Source organism: Oncorhynchus clarkii, chromosome 4 (genome assembly GCF_045791955.1).
Source record: "Oncorhynchus clarkii lewisi isolate Uvic-CL-2024 chromosome 4, UVic_Ocla_1.0, whole genome shotgun sequence".
Taxonomy (NCBI): Eukaryota; Metazoa; Chordata; class Actinopteri; order Salmoniformes; family Salmonidae; genus Oncorhynchus; species Oncorhynchus clarkii.
Window position 1 is genome coordinate 25064741 of NC_092150.1, and position 24796 is coordinate 25089536.

The 24796-nt window shown below is 41.8% G+C and overlaps 1 protein-coding gene across 1 annotated transcript in view; it reads left to right on the forward strand.

Moving 5' to 3' along the window:
• LOC139406634 (neuroligin-1-like) overlaps nucleotides 1–24461 on the forward strand; it is a 290759-nt gene extending 266298 nt beyond the window's left edge. Inside the window, exons 6-8 of the mRNA XM_071149467.1 lie at nucleotides 16769–16981; nucleotides 21549–22338; nucleotides 22936–24461. Of these exons, the coding sequence (XP_071005568.1) occupies nucleotides 16769–16981; nucleotides 21549–22338; nucleotides 22936–23764 (1832 nt within the window). The 3' untranslated portion in view covers nucleotides 23765–24461. The remainder of the gene's footprint in view (nucleotides 1–16768; nucleotides 16982–21548; nucleotides 22339–22935) is intronic.
• The last annotated feature ends 335 nt before the right edge of the window (nucleotides 24462–24796 follow it).

Consider the following 24796-nt stretch of genomic DNA (forward strand, 5'->3'; position numbering starts at 1 on the left):
CACAGATCTGGATCCTTTGGGATCATGGCTGTTGTTTAGGCATTTTGTTTAAGAAATCTTCCCAGGTTATCGTCTGCATTGACAGCCATGGAAGAGGGTAATAATAATAGAGCAGGCTGGGGGGAAGTTATTAACAACCTCTACCCAGGTCTCTAAGCAGGCACACAGCAGGGAGTATAACATTAAGACTTATTGCAGCTGCTACACAGAAACAGCCAGGCACTGCATCAGTTTCAGGAAAAAATTATCTCTGTGATGACAGCTATAGGTATTTGACTCTTCTCAGCAATAATTTCCTACTGAAAGCTGATTCAAATCTTGTATTTTATTTACATAATGATACCTGGATGTTGCAGGTGATGTCTGCCATTTACAATGGATAAGGATATGTTTTACCGGAAATAGTTATTTTTCAGCACTGTTTGTGAATACTTAAAGAGAAATCCTAAAGCAGAGACCTGCTGTTCATGTTGGTTTGTGAGCCTTCGTTCACCATGTGCTGCTGCAGTGCATCTCACATACCAAGACAGGTTTGACAGCCAGTCTCCAAAGAGACGCTCACTCAGTTTAAACCTTAATAGGATGAAATATTTAGGATTTCTACAGTGAGCCCCCTCGTCTTTGAGTGGGGCTCCATTGAAATCCATGGCCATGAGGATTGACCGCAGCTGCACTCTGCTAATACAGTCATCATGTATGTTTCACGAGCACCATAAGAAAATTAAATAATGATGCAAACTTAAAACAGAAGCTAGGTGGAGCATGCTTAATTAATGTGTTTTGTTGCTTAATATGCAAAAACTTGCCTTTCTGAGGGATGTGATAAATGCTTGATCAGGCATATCAGACAGAGCTGGAAATAGCTGTATCTTTTAACACTTATGTGTTCATTAGTGCCTCTGTTGAAAAAATAAACAAGTTGATATCAGTGCATCCTGGGTATGGCAGGCAGTGGGAGCCAGTAAGGCAGCAGAAGCCAGGGGCTTAGCAAGAGTGCTGAATAATGAAGAGCATTATTAGTTACCTTTTGTGGTGGGGGAACAGATTGATGAATATGTCTGTGTCTGTGTGCAATATGAAGCAGTGACATTTCATCTTGGAGGGAGGAGGTTGAGAGAGGTGGTGGTTAAGGGGAGAGAGAAGGTGAGTTTACTGAATACACAAAAGTGTCACACCTGCTCCCGCTCTCCCTGTCTGGCGCTCGAGGGCGCCAGGGAGCCCGGCACTACGCACTCCTGCGACCATCATTACGCACACCTGTTTCCCTCGTCACGCGCATCAGCGATTCATTGGACGCAGCTGGACTCAATCACCTTCTTTCATTACCTTCCCCACTTCTGCATTGTTGTCGTATGTCATTTTGTTACCTTGCTCTGACTCTTTCCTGTCCTCTTCCATGTCCATTCTTAATTAATGTTCACTCCCTGTACCTGCTTCTCATCATCAGCATTTTTTCTTACAGAATGCAGAAGCCCACATTTGAAGCATCAGGGAGTGATGGCTTTTTGGTCCTGGTGGGGATGTCAGGTCCGGGTGGCCGGGTGGCCGGCGCCCATGTAACCAGGGGGGTGCCTCAGCTGGCTCGTCAGGCTTCCACACCCTAGCTGGCTTGAGAGGTTTGCTTGCCCCGTTTGGCTTGGCAGGCTCCCATCCCATGTCATGCCTCAGCCAGATCGTCAAGGTTTTACGCCCCCACCCCAGCCAGATCATAAGGCTCCCACGTCTCAGCCGGCTTGCCAGGCTCTCACGTTCCAGCGGGACAACGGACCGTCAGCCTTCACGCTTCAGCCGGATCGTCAGACTCCTACTCCTCAGTAGGTTCGCCAGGCTCCCACGCCTCTTGCCGGTTCGTCGGCTTCTACGCCCCCAGCCGGCTTATCCAGCACCCATGCCTCAGGCCGGCCCGTCAGGCTCTCCCAGGTTGGGGGGGTACTGTCACGTCTGCTCTCACTCTCCCTCCCTGGCACTCGGGCCGCCAGGCTGCCCAGCACTACGCACTCCTGCCACCATCATTATGCACACCTGTTTACCTCGTCACGCGCATCAGCGATTCATTGGACTCAGCTGGACTCAATCACCTGCTTTCATTACCTCCCCTACATCTGTCTGTTCCCGAGATTGTTCCCTGCTTCTGCATTATTGTCGTATGTCGTTTTGTCACCTTGTTCTGACGCTGTTCCTGTCCTGTTCCATGTCCGTTCTTAATGAAATATTCACTCACTGTACCTGCTTATCATCAGCGTCGGTTAATACGCCAAAGGGTATTTGGTGGTGCTTCCGTAATCCATGTTGCTTGCTAAAGTACAGACTGCAGTTTCCCTTCCAATAGGAGGTGCCATATCAGGTGTAGGCCACATCTACAGATGGACTATTCAGACTATCCAAATAAAGTGTGACCCTTTCTATGGACCACAGCTAATATAATTGATCAAGACAAATGAAGCTGTGAAATACATACTGTAAATTACATACTGTTACACCAAAAGTGTTAACCTTTTACTGCAGTGGGCTAAATAAGGATCACACAAAAGTATACACCTCAAACACATGGTTATGAACTTTAAAAAATGAAGACACCTGTACCATGTCAGATATAGTTGAGATGTATTACATTTTTAGTTTGCATCCCAACATTACAAGTTATATACATCACAGAAGACTGAAATATAACAAAACTGTTTGACATAGAAACACCATATTTTCAGTTGTTTTTCTTTAAATAATGTTTGTTAATTATGAAATTATGAAAAATATTAACATTCCACCCATGAGGCCACTAGGTAATTAGACTACATGAAAGGGTAGCTATGGAACGACTAGGCCTCTGACTTCTTAAGAATACAATAAACTGCATTTGGTGATGTTAGAGTTTGACATATATTTGAAGTTTAGCAGCCCCTTTAGCTAACTTGGAGACAAAAGTACAAGAAGTGCCCCCCCTTTTGCTCGCTCTCTCTGCTTGGTCCAATAGCTTTTCCGCCAGATAGACAAGAATAACTATTTGTAAAAGTTATCCCTTGCATGTGTTTCAGTCTAAGCCCAGCAGTGGTAGAAGTTGTGATGATAAGCTGTGAGGGCATAGCGCTTGTTGCAGACAGCAGGGTCATGTAGGACCTCTGTGCTGACAAACAGATGATAGCTGGTTCTGTTTTGTCATCTTCCCTCTGATATGAGGGGGTGGCTAACTGCAGAGATGGGCTCAGTCGTGCCAAGTGGGATACATCCATTTTTTGGGCCTCCATTGTTAGTCGTCTCTGGCCTTGGGGAAATGACATGAACACTAGGATATAGCCCAATAGGACATTTTCAGAAATCGCTCAGGGAATTGCAAAGGCACACATTTCCAGTCTGTTGTCATGTGAATTTTCTTTTGTTGACATTTACTACCATCCAGTGTTGGGGTCATTATACACTGCTCAAAAAATAAAGGGAACATTTAAACAACACAATGTAACTCCAAGTCAATCACACTTCTGTGAAATCAAATTGTCCACTTAGGAAGCAACACTGATTGACAATATATTTCACATGCTGTTGTGCAAATGGAATAGACAACAGGTGGAAATTATAGGGATTTAGCAAGACACCCCCAATAAAGGAGTGGTTCTGCAGGTGGGGACCACAGACCACTTCTCAGTTCCTATGCTTCCTGGAAGATGTTTTGGTCACTTTTGAATGCTGGCTCAGGTAGTGCAGCTCATCCAGGATGGCACATCAATGCGAGATGTGGCAAGAAGGTTTGCTGTGTCTGTCAGCGTAGTGTCCAGAGCATGGAGGCGCTACCAGGAGACAGGCCAGTACATCAGGAGACGTGGAGGAGGCCGTAGGAGGGCAACAACCCAGCAGCAGGACCGCTACCTCTGCCTTTGTGCAAGGAGGAGCAGGAGGAGCACTGCCAGAGCCCTGCAAAATGACCTCCAGCAGGCCACAAATGTGCATATGTCTGCTCAAATGGTCAGAAACAGACTCCATGAGGGTTGTAGGAGGGCCCGAGGTCCACAGGTGGGGGTTGTGCTTATAGCCCAACACCGTGCAGGACATTTGGCATTTGCCAGAGAACACCAAGATTGGCAAATTCGCCACTGGCGCCCTGTACTCTTCACAGATGAAAGCAGGTTGACACTGAGTTCATGTGACAGACGTGACAGTGTGGAGACGCCGTGGAGAACGTTCTGCTGCCTGCAACATCCTCCAGCATGACCGGTTTGGCGGTGGGTCAGTCATGGTGAGGGGTGGCATTTGTTTGGGGGGCCGCACAGCCCTCCATGTGCTCGCCAGAGGTAGCCTGACTGCCATTAGGTACCGAGATGAGATCCTCCGACCCCTTGTGAGACCATATGCTGGTGTGGTTGGCCCTGGGTTCCTCCTAATACAAGACAATGCTAGACCTCATGTGGCTGGAGTGTGTCAGCAGTTTCTGCAAGAGGAAGGCATTGATGCTATGGACTGGCCCGCCCGTTCCCCAGACCTGAATCCAATTGAGCACATCTGGGACATCATGTCTCGCTCCATCCACCAACGCCACGTTGCACCACAGACTGTCCAGGAGTTGGCGGATGCTTTAGTCCAGGTCTGGGAGGAGATCCCTCAGGAGACCACCCGCCACCTCATCAGGATCATGCCCAGGCGTTGTAGGGAGGTCATAGAGGCACGTGGAGGTCACACACACTACTGAGCCTCATTTTGACTTGTTTTAAGGACATTACATCAAAGTTGGATCAGCCTGTAGTGTGGTTTTCCACTTTAATTTTGAGTGTGACTCCAAATCCAGACCTCCATGGGTTGATAAATTTGATTTCCATTGATCATTTTTGTGTGATTTTGTTGTCAGCACATTCAACTATGTAAAGAAAAAAAGTATTTAATAAGAATATTTAATTCATTCAGATTTAGGATGTGTTATTTTAGTGTTCCCTTTATTTTTTAAGCAGTGTACTTGACTTATTACTCCCTGGGGAAAGTAGTTTGTTAAACTACTCGTTATATTGCTTTTGCGTTACATCCAAAAACGTTGCACATCCTCACTCAATGTAAACAATGTCTACGTTACGTAGGCCTATAGACCAACAAGTTTTTGTTTTAAAGTAGGCCATGTGCATTAGGCCTGCGGATATCAAGTCACAGGGCATTGAGGGCAAGGATATAAACACTGTCTCGTCGGGCATATCAGCTGTCATCCGAGAGAGACCGTCCTTCAGTGCCAGTGTCTTAGTCGTTCCCAGGGTTGGTTGTAGAATGCTATAGAAACAGTTATCCTCCCCTTGCAAGATGACCAATGCCAGAGTGGGTGGCTTCATGACTGTGCATTATTCCCTCAGGAATTGATACTCCTGGTCAGTGCTGCATTTTACCCCCCGTTGAGTGCAGAGTGTGCTCAACTCTGCGATGGGAAAGCTCATTTTAGCCATTTTTCATATCCCTCACTAAAGCAATTAGTAGTAGTATGCCCAACAGGAAAGGGTTTGTCAGATGAAAACAATTAGAATTCTGGGGCGGGGGGTATTTTTTTAATATTGCACCAACAAAGAGGGAATGATAATCATCACAAATATTTATTTGGATAACTGTAATTGGAAGGAAATGATAACAAAACTAAGGACTTGTCTCTGATCAGCAACTGTTATATTATTACTCAAATTGGAACCGTACTCCGTTATAGTACTCGTTAGCGGAAAAAGTTATTATTACTATTATGTTTTGTTGTATAGTTTACATGGTTGATTCAACAAACATTTAATTTTATAGCATTTTTATTTTAGATAAGAATGTAAGCTTTATAAATACAAAGCAAATCTGTTTTTATTATTCTGAAGAAGACATTTGTACCACTTGTATTGTACAAACAATGAATTCTTGTTGCTGGTTTTCTACTAATTATTCCTCAGACTGTTGCAGAGATAATTCCTTATTTGGCAGAGACCCATCTCCTCCCCACTATTTGACAACTTGTCAGGAAATATGGCATCCATGGTCTACACGTGACAGTATCTGGTATTCCAACATGATAAACATGTCACAGAAAAGGGCACTGTGGGTAATAACTCAAGTGACCATGTAAATCAACAGTGCAGGAGACCAAACAAAAAGACATATGGCATTAATAATCCCAGATTTTACTTACAAGTGAAAAGTCTGTTTTTTAAAATAAGAAATCATTGTACATAAATCCTTTCAAACACATCTCTGAAATGTCTTATTAGTCTAACCAACCAACCTAACCATAGTCTGACTCCGAGGCCTCTCAGCGCTCTTTAAAAAAAAACGCTATCTATATAGAACCAAAAGCTGTTCTTCTGCTGTCCCCATAGGATAACCATTTTAGGTTCCATGTAGAACCATGTCCACAGAGGTTTCTACATGGAACCCAGAATAAATCTACCTGGAACCAAAAAGGATTTTCCAATGCAGACAGCCGCAGAACTCATTTGGAACCCTGATGACATTTTCAGCCATGCTGTTTATGACAGGAGGGAGCAGGCGCCGCGACATCATTTCCTGCTCTGCCTTGGCTCATTAGGAAGACCTTGCATGCAGCTTGCAGGTTCCTACCATGAGGTCTCAGGGTTTTTGAGTGGCTCTGTGCACTCCTAAGGGACGGACACTGTGATGTCTGTGATGCCCAGACAGCCCTGGGATCATTACCCATGTGAAGTCTCTAATATCAGTCTGTGCTCTGTTGACTTATGATCTGTTACCAGGTCAGCATCTTTTCTCTTCCCTTCTCAGTTGTCATGAGTCTACCACCATCTTAACCACAACTGGTCTATTTACATTTTACCCAGACCTTGGAATATGTTTCAGTGTGGTGCCAGAAAAATGTATGCTAATGCAAAGTTCACTTACTATGCAGTTTTCTGTATTTCTCTCTCTTTGTCGTCTCTTTCCCCTTCCTCTCTGACTCACCCTCCCTCTGTCTCTCCCTATTCTCTCTCTCCCTCCTCTTCTTCCCCTGTTAGTCTGCACAGACCTGTTATCTGTATGCAAATGTCTCCTAAGAAAGGGAGCTGGCTAACAAGTCTGATCAGCCTCAGAAAGCGTGGCTCTGCTGAGAGGCACATTTCAAAGAGAGCAGGGATCCAGTCTGGGGCTAGCATGCATGTTGTACAGAGTGTGTACACTATTGCTTGTTGTACATGTTGTACACTAGTGGTTCCACACATATGCAGCAATCCATTGAGATGGGAGAGGAATCTGCAGACCCTCATACGACATGCATCTGGTTTCTCTCTGGGATTCAAATGAATGTCATTTTCAGGAACCATCTCCGAGACAGTGCTTTCTAATGGGAGTTTTGTCCTTATCTGGGGACAGTTTCACATAGAAATATAATTCTACAGTACACTGAGTGTACAAATCATTAAGAACACCTTCCTAATATTGAGTTGCACCCCCCCCCCCCTTTTGCTCTCAGAACAGCCTCAATTTGTTAGGACATGGACTCTACAATGTGCCAGAAGCATTCCACAAGGATACTGGCCCATGTTGACTCCAATGCTTCCCACAGTTGAGTCAAGTTGGCTGGATGTCCTATGGGTGGTGGACCATTCTTGATCTGGGACACTGTTAAGCGTGAAATATTTTGCCTTGCCCATTCACCATCTGAATGTTTCACATACAGTACACAATCCACGCCTCAGTTGTCTCAAGGCGTAAAAATCCTTCTTTAACCTATCTCCTCCCCTTCATTTACACTGATTGAAATGGATTTAACAAGTGACATCAATAAGAGATCATAGCTTTCACCTGTATTCACCTGGTCAGTCTATGTCAAATGTTTTGTGCACTCAGTGTACGTCGATCCACATCCTTGCTACCTGCACGAAAAACATCACACATAAGTAGCTCTTATTGTGTTGATAAGTTTGAAAATTCAAGTATGTATTCCATTTAATTTCATACTGTAGATTCTGTTAAACTTTACATATGGTTAACTAAAAAGTGGCAAAAGTGTGACCTCCAAGCAATGGATATTTATCAATAAGCTAGGGATTTAGCTGAGTCACAAGTCACAATGATTTACATAACACATGCACTGTCTATCCCTGATGACATCACTGCAACTGTAACAACTGCAGCAGGAGCCATAACAATACAACAGAAATGGGAACAGCTTTGAAATAACTTCCTCTTTAGGCCCTATAAAGTGGGGCATCTTTTCTTTCCACTCTCTAGTCATGAATTAGAATCGAGTCTAGACCTACTTATTATAAGGAAAATAAACAATGCCTCTGTGGTCTGTGAAACAGCTTAGTCACACACTGTTCAAAGCTGTAATTACATCTCCCATCAACTCTGCTGTGCTGGGCCCTAGCTGGCTAACACACCACACTACTTACCATCCCATGGATTCAGTTCAGCAGCTCGAAACACCCAGTAACAGGACGGAGTTGATGGCCTTGGTGAGGGATTTGTTTATGGATGGGAGGGGGCTGAACACAAATGAAAACATGTTTACGCATAGCAAGACATTTGTACATGATTTCATTTAATTTTGATAGAGTAATTTGATTTGCACTAGCGACTAACATGGAAGAGAGAAGTTGCCATGTTAGTACAGCATGGGTGTTTTCTTTCCTTTAGCTGAAGGTACACTGTAAATGGATATCAGATAGAATATTGGCATTTGAAATATGTCCTCTCTCGGAGGAGCAGCATACAGCGTTTACCATCAAATATTTAAAGTAATTGAACAATATTTTGCACTGAGTAGTGGTACATTATGGCATGTTGTAATGTGTTAGAGTAACTGGGTTTTCTGCACACATTTTCACAAAGCCCAGAGTGCATTACAAAATACCAATCCATTAATTCTGTTAGTGCTGAAAAACTAGACAAATTGAGTGAAATATTAATTATTTGTTGTTAGTTCATTAGTCCCTCAGTTTATCCTTTTCTAAGGTGGATTCTGTACAACAGCCTCTGTGTTCAAGTTTCTGTTCAGGTGGATCCTGCGCATACATTAAGCAAAGTTATCCAAGTGGAATAAGTGCAAGTGTTTGCATTAGCTTTCATTAGTCTCCCCTGTTCACCTAAACTGGAACTGAGTATATTAAAGTATCTCTGATCCACTGAAACCCCACCAACAGCAACCACACCCAATCACAATTACTTCATATTAATACATTTATACCCAGCGGTGTAAAAATAATTTTAAGTACTACTTAAAGTAGTAGTTTTGGGTATGTTTACATTACTTTACTGTTTTATTTTTTTTGACAACTTTTACTTTAACTTCACTTCATTCCTAAAGAAAATAATGTACTTTTTACTACATACATTTTCCCTGACACCCAAAAGTACCTGTTACATTTTGAATGTTTAGCAGGACAGAAAATGGTCCAAATCACACACTTATCAAGAAAACATCCCTTGTCATCCCTACTTCCTCTGAACTTGCGGACTCACTAAACACAAATGCTTAATTTTTTAATTATGTCTGAGTGTTGGAGTGTGACCTGGCTATCTGTCAAAAAAAAATGGTGCTGTCTGGTTTGCTTAATATTAGGAATTTAAATGATTTGTACTTTTACTTTTATTACTTAAGTATATTTTAGGAACTACATTTACTTTTGATACTTAAGTATATTTAAAACATAATACTTTTAGACTTTTACTCAAGTAGTATTTTACTGGGTGACTTTCATTTTTACTTGAGTCATTTTCTATTAAGGTATTTTTTTACTTTTACTCAAGTATGAGAATGTATTACTTTTTCCACCACTGTTTATACCTAACTGGGAGAATATAACTCAGATACAATGTGGAACACATTTTTTTTTAAACATCTGAACCTTTCTAGCAGGTTTTTTTTCTAGACCCATTTGTTGAAATAGGGAGTTTTTCTAATGATACAGCAGTCTCAGCATGGAGTTATGTGATGTGTTCATTCACATTAGCAAACACTACGCTTCGTCCAAGTTAATTTCACACAGTGTCTACTGAAATGGGATATGACAGGGACATTAGTATGATAAAAATCTGACATGGCTAATGTTTGCAGAATAATGCAGCATCCTGACTGTAGGATGATTATCTTCCCCATTATTGAAATGTACATGTTGTTATCTTCCACATTATTGAAATGTACATTTAACTTTCATCTCTCTCATTTACCTATAATTCCGCTGCTGCCTGTGTTTGGACTTAGTTTTCATTTGGAATGGCTATGCATATGTTAACATGCTATATCCACATACTGAATGTGCATCCATTTTGCCTGTGAAAATCAACCACTTTCTATATTATAAAATAATATATTTAGATTCATATTCAGTCTCACAAGAGCCCCAATAGCTTCCCAACAGTCATTCAGACAGAATATTATTTTTGTATAATAAGAAGATCAATTGTTTGGACATTGTGCTGTCTTTTCTTTTTAAGGTACGTTGAGAAGATTGAAATTATAGCACGTGTGTATTTCGCCTACAGCAGCAGTTTCAGTCTTACATTTATTCATTTCAAGGAATTTAAGTCATAAATAGGACTGTCAAGACTGAGAAGACTTGCTTTTGATAACCTCTGTGCAATAGCCAGTAGTCAGACTGGCCAGGTACCTGGGAAGATAGAGAATACTGAGGGAGGGAAGCGGGGATGGAGGGATTCTTTAGGCCAGATACTGGGTATATCTCAGCGTAGCTAAGCAACCAACCAAATGAGGCACTATGATCTCATCTATCGTCAAAAGTTGAGAATCTCCTTGATTAGCGACCATTTTTATATGTAGCCTATGCAAGGTCGGCAGAAACCACTAACAACGCCGTTTTCAGGGATACAGTATCTTCAACCTAGCTTCCGTTTCCACTGGAAAACGGACGTGGGGACTTGGCTCAGGCCTTTATTTTATGTCTGCTACGTTAGGTTTGTTTTTATGAACACCTAAGGATGAGCATGAGCATACTGTGGCATTTGAATAATTACTGGTCGTAAAAAACATAATACAGAACTCCAATTAACCCCTGTGTGCATCTTTAAATTAAAGAATGCATTGTGTTTTATCAGTGTGCTCCGTGGTTGCCTCCATGCCAGTACTAGTGTATGAAGAGCGCAGGTATGAATGTGTTGCTGTTCTAGCACAATACATATTACAGATAAGAAAATACAGTAGCAACACATTTGGACAATGTTTCTTTCTGTAATGCCAACGGTGCCAAACATCCAAATATACTTTTGTATATATAGTGTATGTGGACACCCCTTCAAACCAGTCAGAAACGGGTGTATAAAATCGAGTGTATAAAATCGAGCACACATTGACAAACATTGTCCATAGACAAACATTGGCAGTAGAATGGCCTTACTGAAAAGCTCAGTGACTCAGTGACTCAGTGACAAGTCAGTTCCTCAAATTTCTGCCCTGCTAGAGCTACCCCGGTCAACTGTAAGTGCTGTTATTGTGAAGTGGAAATGTATAAGATCAACAACGGCTCAGCCACAAAGTGGTAGGCCACACAAGCTCACAGAACAGGACCGCCGGGTGCTGAAGTGCATAGTGTGTGAAAATTGTCTGTCCTCGGTTGCCACACTCACTAACAAGTTCCAAACTCTGGAAGCAACGTCAGCACAATAACTATTTGTCGGGAGCTTCATGAAACGGCTTTCTATGCCCGAGCAGTCGCACACAAGCCAAAGATCACCATGCTCAATGCCAAGGTCGGCTGGAATGGTATAAAGCTCACCGCCATTGTACTCTGGAGCAGTGGAAACGCGTTCTCTGAAGTGATGAATCACACTTCTCCATCTGGTGGTCAGATAGACTCATCTAGGATTGGCGGATGCCTGGAGAACATTTACCTGCCCCAATGCATAGTGCTAACTGTAAAGTTTGGTGGAGGAGGAATAATGGTTTGGGGATGATTTTCATGTTTCGGAATAGGCCCCTTAGTTCCAATGAAGGGAAATCTTAACTGTACAGCATACAATGACATTCTAGATGATTATGTGCCTCCAACTTTGTGGCAACAGTTTGGGTAGGACCTTTCCTGTTTCAGCATGACAGTGCCACCATGCACAAAGTGAGGCCCATGCAGAACTGGTTTGTTGAGATCGGTGTGGAAAACCTTGACTGGCCTGCACAGAGCCCTGACCTCAACCCCAGCAAACACCTTTGGGATGAATTGGAACGCCGACTGCGAGCCAGGCCTTATCACCCAACATCAGTGCCCGACCTCATTAATACTCTTGTGGCTGAATGGAAGCAGGGCCCTGCAGCAATGTTTCAACATCTAGTGGTAAGCCTTCCCAGAAGAGTGGAGGCTGTTATAGCAGGGGGGGGCCAACTACACATTAATGCCCATGATTTCGGAATGAGATGTTCAACGAGCATACTTTTGGTCATGTAGTGTATCATTCCAAGCTCATGCCAAGTATGGTTGCCTCACTCTGTCTCCTCACCTTGAAAGGACTTGGGAATAATGTCGAAGACAGCTTTTTCATCATCAGGGATCCTATTTTACTTTACTCACTCTTTCTCTTCTACGCCTTTTCTTGCCTCTCTCTATTTCCCTCTGACTCTCAAGCCAAAATGGAGATTAATTCAACGTCTTTGCCTTTTGATGGTGTTCAGAGTGGAAATTATTAAAGTATGCCTTTCTCTGGATCTTTTATTGAGATGTGCAATTTTTTATTAGATGGATAGAGGTATCTTCCCTCAATCAGGATTTTGCTTGGCCTGATGTGGCTTTGTCATAACCCTGCAAGTTTCATAATAAAAGCCTCTAGTATTTTACACAAATTCCAGATATGGCAATTAGAGGGACTGCAGACACTCCTTGCGAAGAGATGGACCTGTGAACTCTATTTTTTTTTTTAATGGCCCTTTCACCGGCGGTTTTTGGTACTGTCTGCCATTGGCTGTGAATGTAATACATGTTAAGTGGTCTTTTGTGTGACACAGATGGACTGATTTATTTTTCTCGTTTGGCAGTCATAAGACAGTGGGAGAGGATTAGAGGCAAGACCGTGCAGAAAGCTGCATTACAAGTAAACCATTTTTCCATCTGCCTTTTCTCTTGGTTAGGTTGCGATTATATGATTTAAGCCGACCCCAGACACACGGTGACATATCCCATCTATCAAAGGAAAATACACCATATAGAAAACAAAAAGGATGACACTGAATCCTATACTCCATGTTTGAACAAAAATATATCCTACAGTAAAATGACAAACACACCATTCAACAGTATTCAAATTGTAGAGAAATGTCCACCTCAGTATTGTTTTCATCCACAATTTTATAGCTGAGTAAAGTCACATCGAATAAAAAAACATCTCAACAGCTGTAATGGAAACAGGTAGCTTCGGTACAATTTTATAAATGCCAACTTGTTCGTGCAACATGGTGGGAACTTTTTGTGTTTAATTTAATTTAATTATGCGAGAAATTGTGGTGGAAATGCCTTTATGTGCAACTATTGATATAATAACCATCATGCCTCAGTAAATGTTGAGTCACGCGATGGTGTGTGGTCCTCCCACTATGACTCGGGAAACCATGCAATTTATTAGGCTGCAGATTAAATAAATTAAGATGAACTTCACAGGGTGGTGAAAGTGCACAGTGATCTTGATGCTCCTTTTCAATAAATATCGAGTGTATTATTCTGGTGATATGATGATTGATGCTTGATTGATGCTTGACTGCCATTTGACAAATACAAATTATCTCACTTTTATCCATATTAATGTCATCATGTAGACCATCCTACCCGCACTGTATCTGTGAGCTGTTGGCTAGAGTGTACGTGCCAGACCAGAGTAGGCACATTTTCTATTTAAGGAAAAGGTTTTTGTGACAAAACTATCAGTAGAGTTGAAAATTCTAAGGTAACACATTGAACTATAGACTTTTATTCAGTACATGAAAACTTAAGCGAAAAAGTAGATTTTGTGTGCACTACATCATCAACCAGTCACTTGTATCTGCAACGAGTCAGTTTGGTGGAAACACACCACTAAACATTTGCAGATTTTATTTTTTATGCTGATTTTAAAATATTCATATGAAGATCTGTCGTCAATTGTATGGGAACCTAGTTAGTGATTCAAACATAGATCATTCGGTTGAGACTCCCTCTCTGATCATTTTACCTAGCTTATTCATTCACAAAGCACAGTTCAAACCCAATGTTAGACCAGAGAGCATTATAAACACAAGGTTGACACGCAAACCATCTCTATCACTCCTTGAGCCTTCAGATATCCATCGCTGTACCATAGCCACAAGATTAGCGAGTACTTCACCTTGAAAAATGCTCCACGACACATGCTTTCTTCATGATTTCACCTTTGAGAGGATATGATACCGCTGCTTTAGTCCACTATCTTATCTGTGCATTGAGTTGCTGTATCTGCACTGTCACTGTATGTTTCTACCCCAGTAAGATACAGCTTGCTCCTTGATCTTAGACCACAGTATGTCTGGAGTGAGCTGGTGTTGGACATCTTCATACACCAGTCTGTACTGTTCACTTAACTGGGGACCACTATCTTTTTCATTGACTGTGTTGTGTTCCCTCTCGACAGTGAGCATGTACAGACAGTATTCACACCCCTTGACTTTTTCCACATTTTGTTGTGTTACAGTCTGAATTAAACATTGATTAAATGTATATTTTGTGTCACTGGCCTACACACAATACTCCATAATGTCAAAGTGGAATTGTGTTTTTCTAAAGTTTTGCAAATTAATTAATAATGGAAAGCTTAAATGTCTTGAGTCAACAAGTATTCAACCCATTTGTTATGGAAAGACTAAATAAGTTCAGGAGTAAGAATTTGGTTTACAAGTCACATAAGTTGCATGGACTCTGTGCAATAATAGTGTTTAACATGATTTTTGATTGACTATCTCATCTCTGTACACCACACATACAAATAAATATCTGTAAGGTCCCTCAGTCGAACAGTACATTTCACACAGATTCAACCACAAAGACCAGGGAGGTTTTCCAATGCCTCGCAAATATAGGCACCTATTAGTAGATGTGTCAACATTTTTTAAAAAGCAGACATTGAATATCCCTTTGAGAACAGTGAAGTTTTTAACAATTTTGAAGCCCATGCCTAGTCTTTTTTATTCTCACCCCATCCTAGCCCAGCCCAGCTAAATCTCTGATAGATGTATGTTGCTTCCAGGAGGTTAGCCTTGATGTAGAATCAAAAATAAATAAATAACTTTGAATGGAATGGAAAAAGTCAATTTTCTGACTGCAGGTCTCAATGCTTTGGATGTGCGTTTTGTTCTGAGCTAGAGATCGCATTTTGATACTTGTGTAATGTAATAATATATGCCGTTTAGCAGACACTTTTATTCAAAGCGACTTACGCTAATGAGTGCATACATTTTATGTGACTGCTGAATTGGTCAACCTAGATTGACTCTGCATAGTTCTATAGGAGATGGTGAGCAATATAAAGCTCTGTGAGGAAGCTAAAGTATCAAATTGAAAAGGAGCCATAAGATGAAATACAATATGTCTCAGGGCTATAGGGGAAAGCACTCCCAAGGTGATTTCCCAGGTAATGGACCTTTTAGCATGGAAATCAGAGAGTAAGGGAATAGGGACTGCTATTAAACGGCTCCACTGTTGCTCCTTTGGGATGCATGGACTTAATCAGTTATATTTCACAGATGCCATCTTTTATATATGGGTACACATTAATCTGCAGTGTTTCAAGTCCTTAATTGGACAGAACCATGTGGGATAGGCCCAGAATGAAACAGCAGAGAAGAATGATGGTTCTCCCTTTAATTGAACCGGGCCTTACTGCTTACACAACACTCAGAGGACTTGTTGAAGTGAAGCAACATAACTATTCACCAGCAATGCCTCTGATAATATTGAAAGAAGTTACTAAACTGGTAATAGGCTTCTGTGTTTATTTCGATACTACTGCAATCTCGGTACCCAGAACCATATCTTGCATTCACATAGCATACATAACATCTTGAATAGGTTATTAAGTAATTGAACAGTGTTGGGGTAAGAGTGTGGGATCTTTAATAAGCTAAAGCGTCACACGCTATACTTTATTTAACTATTTCTTCAGAAATATAAAACGCAATATTATTTTGCAAGGCTTTGATGATTATCCACAACTTTGATGTGTTTCTATGGTACATATGGTGCACACTTTATTTTTGTTGGCGAGGCTAATTGGCTAGATATCTTGTTATCTACCTACTCTAGCTATGAATGATGTAGGCCAATATGACATGTTCCGACTACAAAATGGTGCATTCTTAAAGAGTTTCCCTTTGCAGGTCTGCAGCTGAGATAACCTGCATATAATGCTATCTATAGATCACTGCATTTTATTATTTTATCCACAGAGTATTTTTCATGTGGTATGGATTTAAATCTGTCTGCCTCAAAATTGGATTTTCAGAATTATATTTAGCGTAGCGTCCCTAAATTGACTCTTTGGAGTAATAACTCCTTTTTTATCGCTAAAAGTATTAAATGCACACGCTTATTGGTTTTGCATGTAAAACTGTCCTGTGCTTAAAGAGTCTGATGTGAGTGCTGTGAGTCATTTTCAGGAAGACTCCAAAAGATGTTTAATAATCATCAAACACTGTAAAACACCTGACTCTTAAAAATCTTCACGTGGATTTTCTTGCAAAGTTTTATCTAAATAGGGTATTTACAGTCTGAGTAAGGTATAATCAATGTTTGCATGTGAATGTACAGCAGCTCTGTGTTCATACCTTAGAGACATCCCAGGTTATTCATCTGTTCTCTGTTTTGTACTCTCTGTCTTCCAGGTTTCTTAAGCACAGGGGACCAAGCTTCCAAAGGAAACTATGGACTTCTTGATCTGATTCAAGCCCTGCGCTGGACTAGCGAGAATATTGCTTTCTTTGGTGGTGACCCTTTACGAATAACAGTTTTCGGATCAGGGGCTGGCGCCTCCTGTGTCAACCTCCTGACCCTGTCCCATTATTCTGAAGGTAACCGTTGGAGCAATTCAACCAAAGGTATAATGCAGAGGTTGCAACTTTTTCCATTTTCAGTGTCGCATGCCACCTGTGTGATTTAAGTTGATGAGAGTATTTTGTTCTCGAAGGGCTGTATACATAGCCACAGGAAGTAGGGGCAGCACCCCCTGAAACATCACAATAAAAACATATATACAGTACCAGTCAAAAGTTTGGACACACCTACTAATTTCAGTTGTTTTCTTTATTTTTGCTGTTTTCTACAATGTAGAATAATAGTGAAGACATCACCACTATGTAATACACATATGGAATCATGTTGTAATCAAAAAAAAGTGTTCAACATATCAAAATATTTTTTAGATTTTAGAGTCTTCAAAATAGCCACCCTTTGCCTTGATGACAGCTTTGCACACTCTTGGCATTGTCTCAACCAGCTTCATGAGGTAGTTACCTGGAATGTATTTCAATTAATAGGTGTGCCTTGTTAGAAGTTAATTTGTGGAATTTCTTTCCTTCTTATTGCATTTGAGCCAATCAGTTGTGTTGTGACAAGGTATGGGTGGTATACAGAAGTACATATTATGGCAAGAACAGCTCAAATAAGCTAAGAGAAATGACAGTCCATCATTTTCTTTAAGACATGAAGGTCAGTCAGTATGGAGCATTTTAAGAACTTTGAACATTTCTAACATGTGCAGTCACAAAAACCATCAAGCGCTATGATGAAACTGGCTCTCATGAGGACCTCCACAGGAATGGAAGACACAGAGTTACCTCTGCTGCAGAGAATAAGTTCATTAGAGTTATCAGCCTCAGAAATTACAGTCCAAATAAATGCTTCACATAGTTCAAGTAGCAAACACATTTCAACATCAACTGTTCAGAGGAGACTGCGTGAATTAGGCCTTCATGGTCGACCTGCTGCAAAGAAACGACTACTAAAGGACACTAATAATAATAAGAGTATTGCTTGGGCCAGGAACCACGAGCAATAGACATTAGACCGGTGGAAATCTGTCCTTTGGTCTGATGAGTCCAAATTTGAGATTTTTGGTTCCAACCGCCATGTCTTTGTGAGACGCAGAGTAGGTGAACGGAGCCATGTGCATGTGTGGTTCCCACCGGGAAGCATGGAGGAGGAGGTGTTATGGGGTGGGGTTGCTTTGCTGGTGACACTGTTGGTGATTTTTTAGAACTCAATGCACACTTAACCTCTCTGGGTGCCAAATTCAAATAAATTACTATAAAAATCAAACTTTCATTAAATCACACATGCAATATAGCAAATTAAAGCTACACTTGTTGTGAACCCAGCCAACATGTCAGATTTCAAAAAGGCTTTTCGGTGAAAGCAAACAATGCTATTATATGAGGATAACACCCCTGTAAACAAAGAGAGAAACCATATTTCAACCCTGCAGGCACGACACAAAACGCAGAAATATAAATATAATTCATGCCTTACCTTTGACGAGCATCCTTTGTTGGCACTCCAATATGTCCCATAGACATCACAAATGGTCCTTTTGTTCGATTAATTGCGTCGATATACAGTGGGGAGAACAAGTATTGGATACACTGCCGATTTTGCAGGTTTTCCTGCAAAATGTGTGTAATTTTTATCATAGGTACACTTCAACTGTGTGAGACAGAATCTAGCCAGTCTCCAGACCTGAACCCAATAGAAAATCTTTGGAGGGAGCTGAAAGTCCGTATTGCCCAGCGACAGCCCCGAAACCTGAAGGATCTGGAGAAGGTCTGTATGGAGGAGTGGGCCAAAATCACTGCTGCAGTGTGTGCAAACCTGGTCAAGAACTACAGGAAACGTATGATCTCTGTAATTGCAAAACTATATATTTCTGTACCAAATATTAAGTTCTGCTTTTCTGATGTATCAAATACTTATGTCATGCAATAAAATGCAAATTAATTACTTAAAAATCATACAATGTGATTTTTGTTTTAGATTCCGTCTCACACAGTTGAAGTGTACCTATGATAAAAATTACAGACTTCTACATACTTTGTAAGTAGGAAAATCTGCAAAATGGGAAGTGTATCAAATACTTGTTCTCCCCACTGTATATCGACGGAATGTCCATTTATTTGGTGCGTTTGATCCAGAAAAACACCAGTTCCAACTTGCTCAATGTGACTACAAAATATCTAAACGTTGCCAAAACATTTCAAACTACTTTTGTAATACAACTTTAGGTATTTTTTTACGTAAAAAATAGACAAAATTGAAGACGGGATGATCTGTGTTCAATCCAGGAGGAAAACAAACTGAAGCTAGCTTTCTGGTCATGTGCTTCTTATCTAACAGTACACTTCAAGTGACCCTCGTTCAAGATGGCCGTACTTCTTCATTACACAAAGGAATAACCTCAACCAATTTCTAAAGACTGTTGACATCCAGTGGAAGCGATAGGAACTGCAATAAGGTCCCTTAGAAATCTGGATTCCCAATGAAAACTCAATGAAAAGAGAGTGACCTCAAAAAATAAAATCTGAATGGTTTGTCCTCTGGGTTTCGCCTGCTAAATAAGTTCTGTTATACTCACAGACATGATTCAAACAGTTTTAGAAACGTCAGAGTGTTTTCTATCCAAATCTACTAATAATATGCATATCTTATCTTCTGGAGATGTGTAGCAGGCAGTAGAATTTGTGCATGCATTTCATCCGGACATGAAAATACTGCCCCCTGTCACCAAGAAGTTAACCAGCATGGCTACCACAGCATTCGACAGCGATACGCCATCCCATCTGGTTTGCGCTTAGTGCGACTATCATTTGTTTCTCAACAGGACAATGACCCAACACACCTGCAGGCTGCGTAAGGGCTATTTGACCAAGAAGGAGAGTGATGGAGTGCTGCATCAGATGACCTGGCCTCCACAATCACCAAACCTCAACCCAATTGAGATGGTTTGGGAGGAGTTGGACCGCAGAGTGAAAGAAAATCAGTTAACAAGTTCTCAGCATATGTGGGAACTCCTTCAAGACTGTTGGAAAAGCATTCCAGGTGAAGCTGGTTAATAAGAGAATGCCAAGAGTGCGCAAAGCTGTCATCAAGGCAAAGGGTGGCTACTTTGAAGAATCTAAAATCTTTTTTGATTTGTTCAACACTTTTTCGGTTACTACATGATTCCATATGTGTTATTCCACAGTTTTGATGTCTTTGCTATTATTCTACAATGTAGAAAATAGTGAAAATAAATAAAAACTCTTGAATGAGTAGATGTGTCTATACTTTTGACTAGTACTGGTACCCCCAGCACCCCCAACCCCAAACATCTTCCCCTGTGTAAAGTGCTTTTGATTCTCTCTCTCTCTCTATCCTTCATGTATACATTTTAATTGCCATAGTCCCCACATTTCATATGCCACTCTGCCTCACAACCACAAAGAACCGTAGACAATCCTGCTTCTTTACTTTTCCCTTCCTTCCTAGCAGCTGGATATATACATTTGTATTTTCCCTGTTTTTCTAGGACCTTTAATTTGTGTAAAACTCTTCTCAGGGAAAAGGTTAAAGTTGACTAAAGCACTGACCATATATGGGCTCTAATAGTATTCCATACCTGATCGCCAGACCCACTTTATTTGGATTGTATCGCTATCTCACCTCCTAATCCACGTTCTTAGGGGAGCCCCAATCAATGTTATCTTGTCAGTGTATTGCTCCCTCTAATCTTATTGTCTTCAGAGATTAATTAAATACAAAACTACTAATATTCATACCACAGTATGACACTTTTCAGACACAGCATGATCAATCCTGCTCCTACAACTTTGTCATTTCCATCTTTTTGTGTGGGTTGGATCGAAAGACAGATTTTATATCAACATGTTTGAAAATGTGATAATTAAAGCAAGTTTTCTTTGTTATTAGAATGATAAAAATACATGTACTTTAAAATAGGTTATTTCTTGTTTATAAAACATCAGAATTAACAATACGTGTCATGATAATTCCTATGATATTGTAACTGTGTAACAAGTCTGTCTACAAACCTTGTCAAACAAACCCTGAAATAGAAGTCTGACTGTTTGTAAAGCAGTAATCTCTGTTAACAATGCAGATGTCTGTCAAGACAAGAGACAATGTCTCTCTGTGCTCTCCCAGGAATTGCACAATAAACTAAGCTAGACAAATTGACTTTTACATTTTCAAGGTTGTGAGGAGAGTTACGTCTATTGCCAGCAAATTTAATCGCTCTTCAAGTGCACATAACTCTACAAGTGCACATTTAGATTTTAGTGTGAGTACACATCATGCTGTGTTTGGATATGTTTAGTAATGACAGTTTCAGTGGCATTTCCTCTTGAGTGGCAGGTCACGTAGAGAGAGAGTAGAGTATTACTTTGGGCAATTATTTTATCACAGCATGCATCATCAATGACTTACAATGATAGGACCCATGATTAAGACACATAAAAGCCCATGCACCAACCATAGTATCCCTAAAAGAATAGTCTGTTTTCTATCATACTCTGGGGGAAAGCAGGCAACTACATTTCCCAGTGTGATGCATTGTGATGCTACATTATGAGGTGTTGTCTGACTCTGGTTGGCTTGTATCTTGTCTCTCTGCAGGACTTTTCCAGAGAGCTATAGCACAGAGTGGCACTGCGTTGTCCAGCTGGGCAGTCAGCTTCCAGCCTGCTAAGTACGCTCGCATGTTGGCCAAGAAGGTGGGCTGCAATCTGAAGGAAACGGTGGACCTAGTGGAGTGTCTGCAGAAGAAGCACTACAAGGAGCTGGTGGACCAGGACATCCAGCCAGCCAGGTACCATATCGCCTTCGGGCCTGTCATAGATGGAGATGTGATCCCAGACGACCCCCAGATCCTCATGGAGCAGGGCGAGTTCCTCAACTATGACATCATGCTGGGCGTCAACCAGGGCGAGGGCCTGAAGTTTGTGGAGCTCATCGTAGATAACGAGAACGGCGTCCAGGCCAATGATTTTGACTACGCCGTGTCCAGCTTCGTGGACGACCTGTACGGTTACCCGGAGGGCAAAGACATTCTGCGTGAGACCATAAAGTTCATGTACACGGACTGGGCTGATAAACACAACCCAGAGACCAGGAGGAAGACCCTACTAGCTCTGTTCACTGACCACCAATGGGTGGCTCCGGCCGTGGCCACAGCAGATCTCCACTCCAGCTTTGGGTCACCAACATACTTCTACGCCTTCTACCACCACTGCCAGACAGAGCAGGTGCCCCCGTGGGCAGACGCAGCCCACGGTGACGAGATCCCCTATGTGTTTGGCCTGCCCATGATTGGTCCCACAGAACTGTTCCCCTGTAACTTCTCGAAGAACGACGTCATGCTCAGTGCTGTGGTGATGACTTACTGGACTAATTTTGCCAAAACTGGGTATGTGTGGTACTGAAACCTATTTTAAGCTGTAATGTGTTTATGCCAGCAAGCTTGTGTGTGTGTGTGTGTTACATTTTTGTCTAGTTAAAGAATTGAATACCATGTTGTATACATTTTTATGTTTTATGTTGGACAGCATATCAATGAGTGTCATTGCCCCATCCCATATTCAAAGACATGCTGTTAATTAATGACAAATGATGGTTGCCTGGATAGTGGAATTCTCAATAGAAAAAAAAATATATATATATATTTTGCTTTGCCTTTAAGCATGTAGTCATGGAGGTAATTGTTTTTTGGAGCATAATGGGGGACAATGGCTTTTTCCCTCAGCAGCCAAAGAGCCCAAAGGGACCATCGAGATACTAATGATCTACATATATAACAGTAAATTGACATATAAAACAGGGCACCAATGAGATTTATGCCTCCACTTTGCATGGTTAAGCCAGTTTATGATGTGTTCTGACTGGCTCCATATGCCATTCCCAGAAAATGGTACTCGTTCTGCTGGAATGAGCCTGCATTCCTCCTGCTTTGTAGTGGTGCTTTGCTCATACTAAGTCCCGTCTTTCCTGTCTTTCCCTTCCCCAGTGACCCTAACCAGCCAGTCCCCCAGGATACCAAGTTCATCCACACTAAGCCTAACCGTTTCGAGGAGGTGGCGTGGACTCGCTACAACCAGAAAGACCAGCTGTACCTCCACATCGGCCTGAAACCCCGCGTCAAGGAGCACTACCGGGCCAACAAGGTCAACCTGTGGCTGGAGCTGGTGCCCCACCTCCACAGCCTAAACGAGGTCACCCAGATCATCTCCACCACCACCAAGGTCCCCCCACCGGAGGTCACGCCCAGGTCACCAAAGAAGATCCCTGTCAACACCAAGAGGCCTAACCCTACGCCTTTCCCCACCGAGACTCAGGACAGTCAGAATCAGCCCTTCCTGGTGGATCAGAGGGACTACTCCACTGAGCTGAGTGTCACCATCGCTGTGGGTGCCTCGCTGCTCTTCCTCAACATCCTGGCCTTCGCTGCCCTCTACTACAAGAAGGATAAGCGGCGGCACGACGTGCATCGGCGCTGCAGCCCCCAGCGCAACACGACCAACGACCTGGCGCACACACAGGAGGAGGAGATCATGTCCCTGCAGATGAAGCACACAGACCTGGACCACGAGTGCGACGCTATGCATCCACACGAGGTAGTTCTGAGAACTGCCTGCCCGCCAGACTACACGCTAGCCATGCGCCGCTCACCTGACGACATCCCCCTCATGACCCCCAACACCATCACCATGATCCCCAACACCATGCAGGGCCTCCAGTCGTTGCACAACTTCAACACCTTCCCCAGTAGTGCACAGAACAACACCCTGCCTCATACCCTGCCCCACCCACACTCACACTCCACCACCAGGGTATAGCCAGACGGATGGACGCTGAAACACACAGCACATGCCAGAGCTCACACCCAGCCCGATCAAACGGATGTGGAATAACTTCTACTCCTGTGAATATATTAAGGGAATAGGGATTTTGCTGGGACGGGAGAAGAATTTCATTTGATATAAAAGAAGAAATTAGAAAAAAGTCAAACAAATATTTCAAATGAAAAAATAAACAAAGAGAAGGATACTTTTTATTTCTGTTATTGAAACAGAACAAGGTCAACTTTTCCAGCTACAGATATCAACTTTGGAATTTTATAAACGATTGCTTGATCCTGTTATCTTGGAAAAGAGAAAAAACCTCAGTGGAGTTTCAGAGGAGTAGCAGGGCCGCTTTGTAAATGAAAGAAAACATATTGTTTTCCTGAGGCATCAAACTGTAGAGTACTCTTTCTGGAGTCAAGGGGAGATGCAACCAATTTAGGCATGTGTTACTCTACAAGTAGAGGCAATGTAAGATATGACAAAAACAATCTAGAGAGAGAGAGGGAAAAACTCTTAAAGGTTATGCACAATGTAAACATTTTCAAAATGTCTTGGATTCTTCTCAGAAATTTATTTTTGGGGAACAGTTTTATTGTATAGAGCCTTTTTACATATCTAGATATGTACACAAAGCACCAATGCTGTTTAAGTCATTCTTGGGCGTCAATTCCGCAAATCTGCCAGCAGAACAAAAACGGAGGGATCCACTGGCTTTCTGGCAGATACAGCTTCATCACACAAGTGCTGTCTATACCGAGAGCTGGAGGACAAAGAATACTGGATATTTTTAGCACGAAGCGCATGACAATTTATCTGCTTGATGGCTGTTCTGCTGATTAAGTCATAATTAAGAAATAATGTCAGCCCCATTGGAATAGTTTGAAGGAACACTTCTGATTGGCTTACAAACCCACAAACCCACATGGGTTAAGGTCATGGTCATAATTGGGGACAGCAGGGGAGGGTGGGCTTACGGTAACTACAGTACATACACAATAGCTTGAGTGAACATGGGTATAAGGA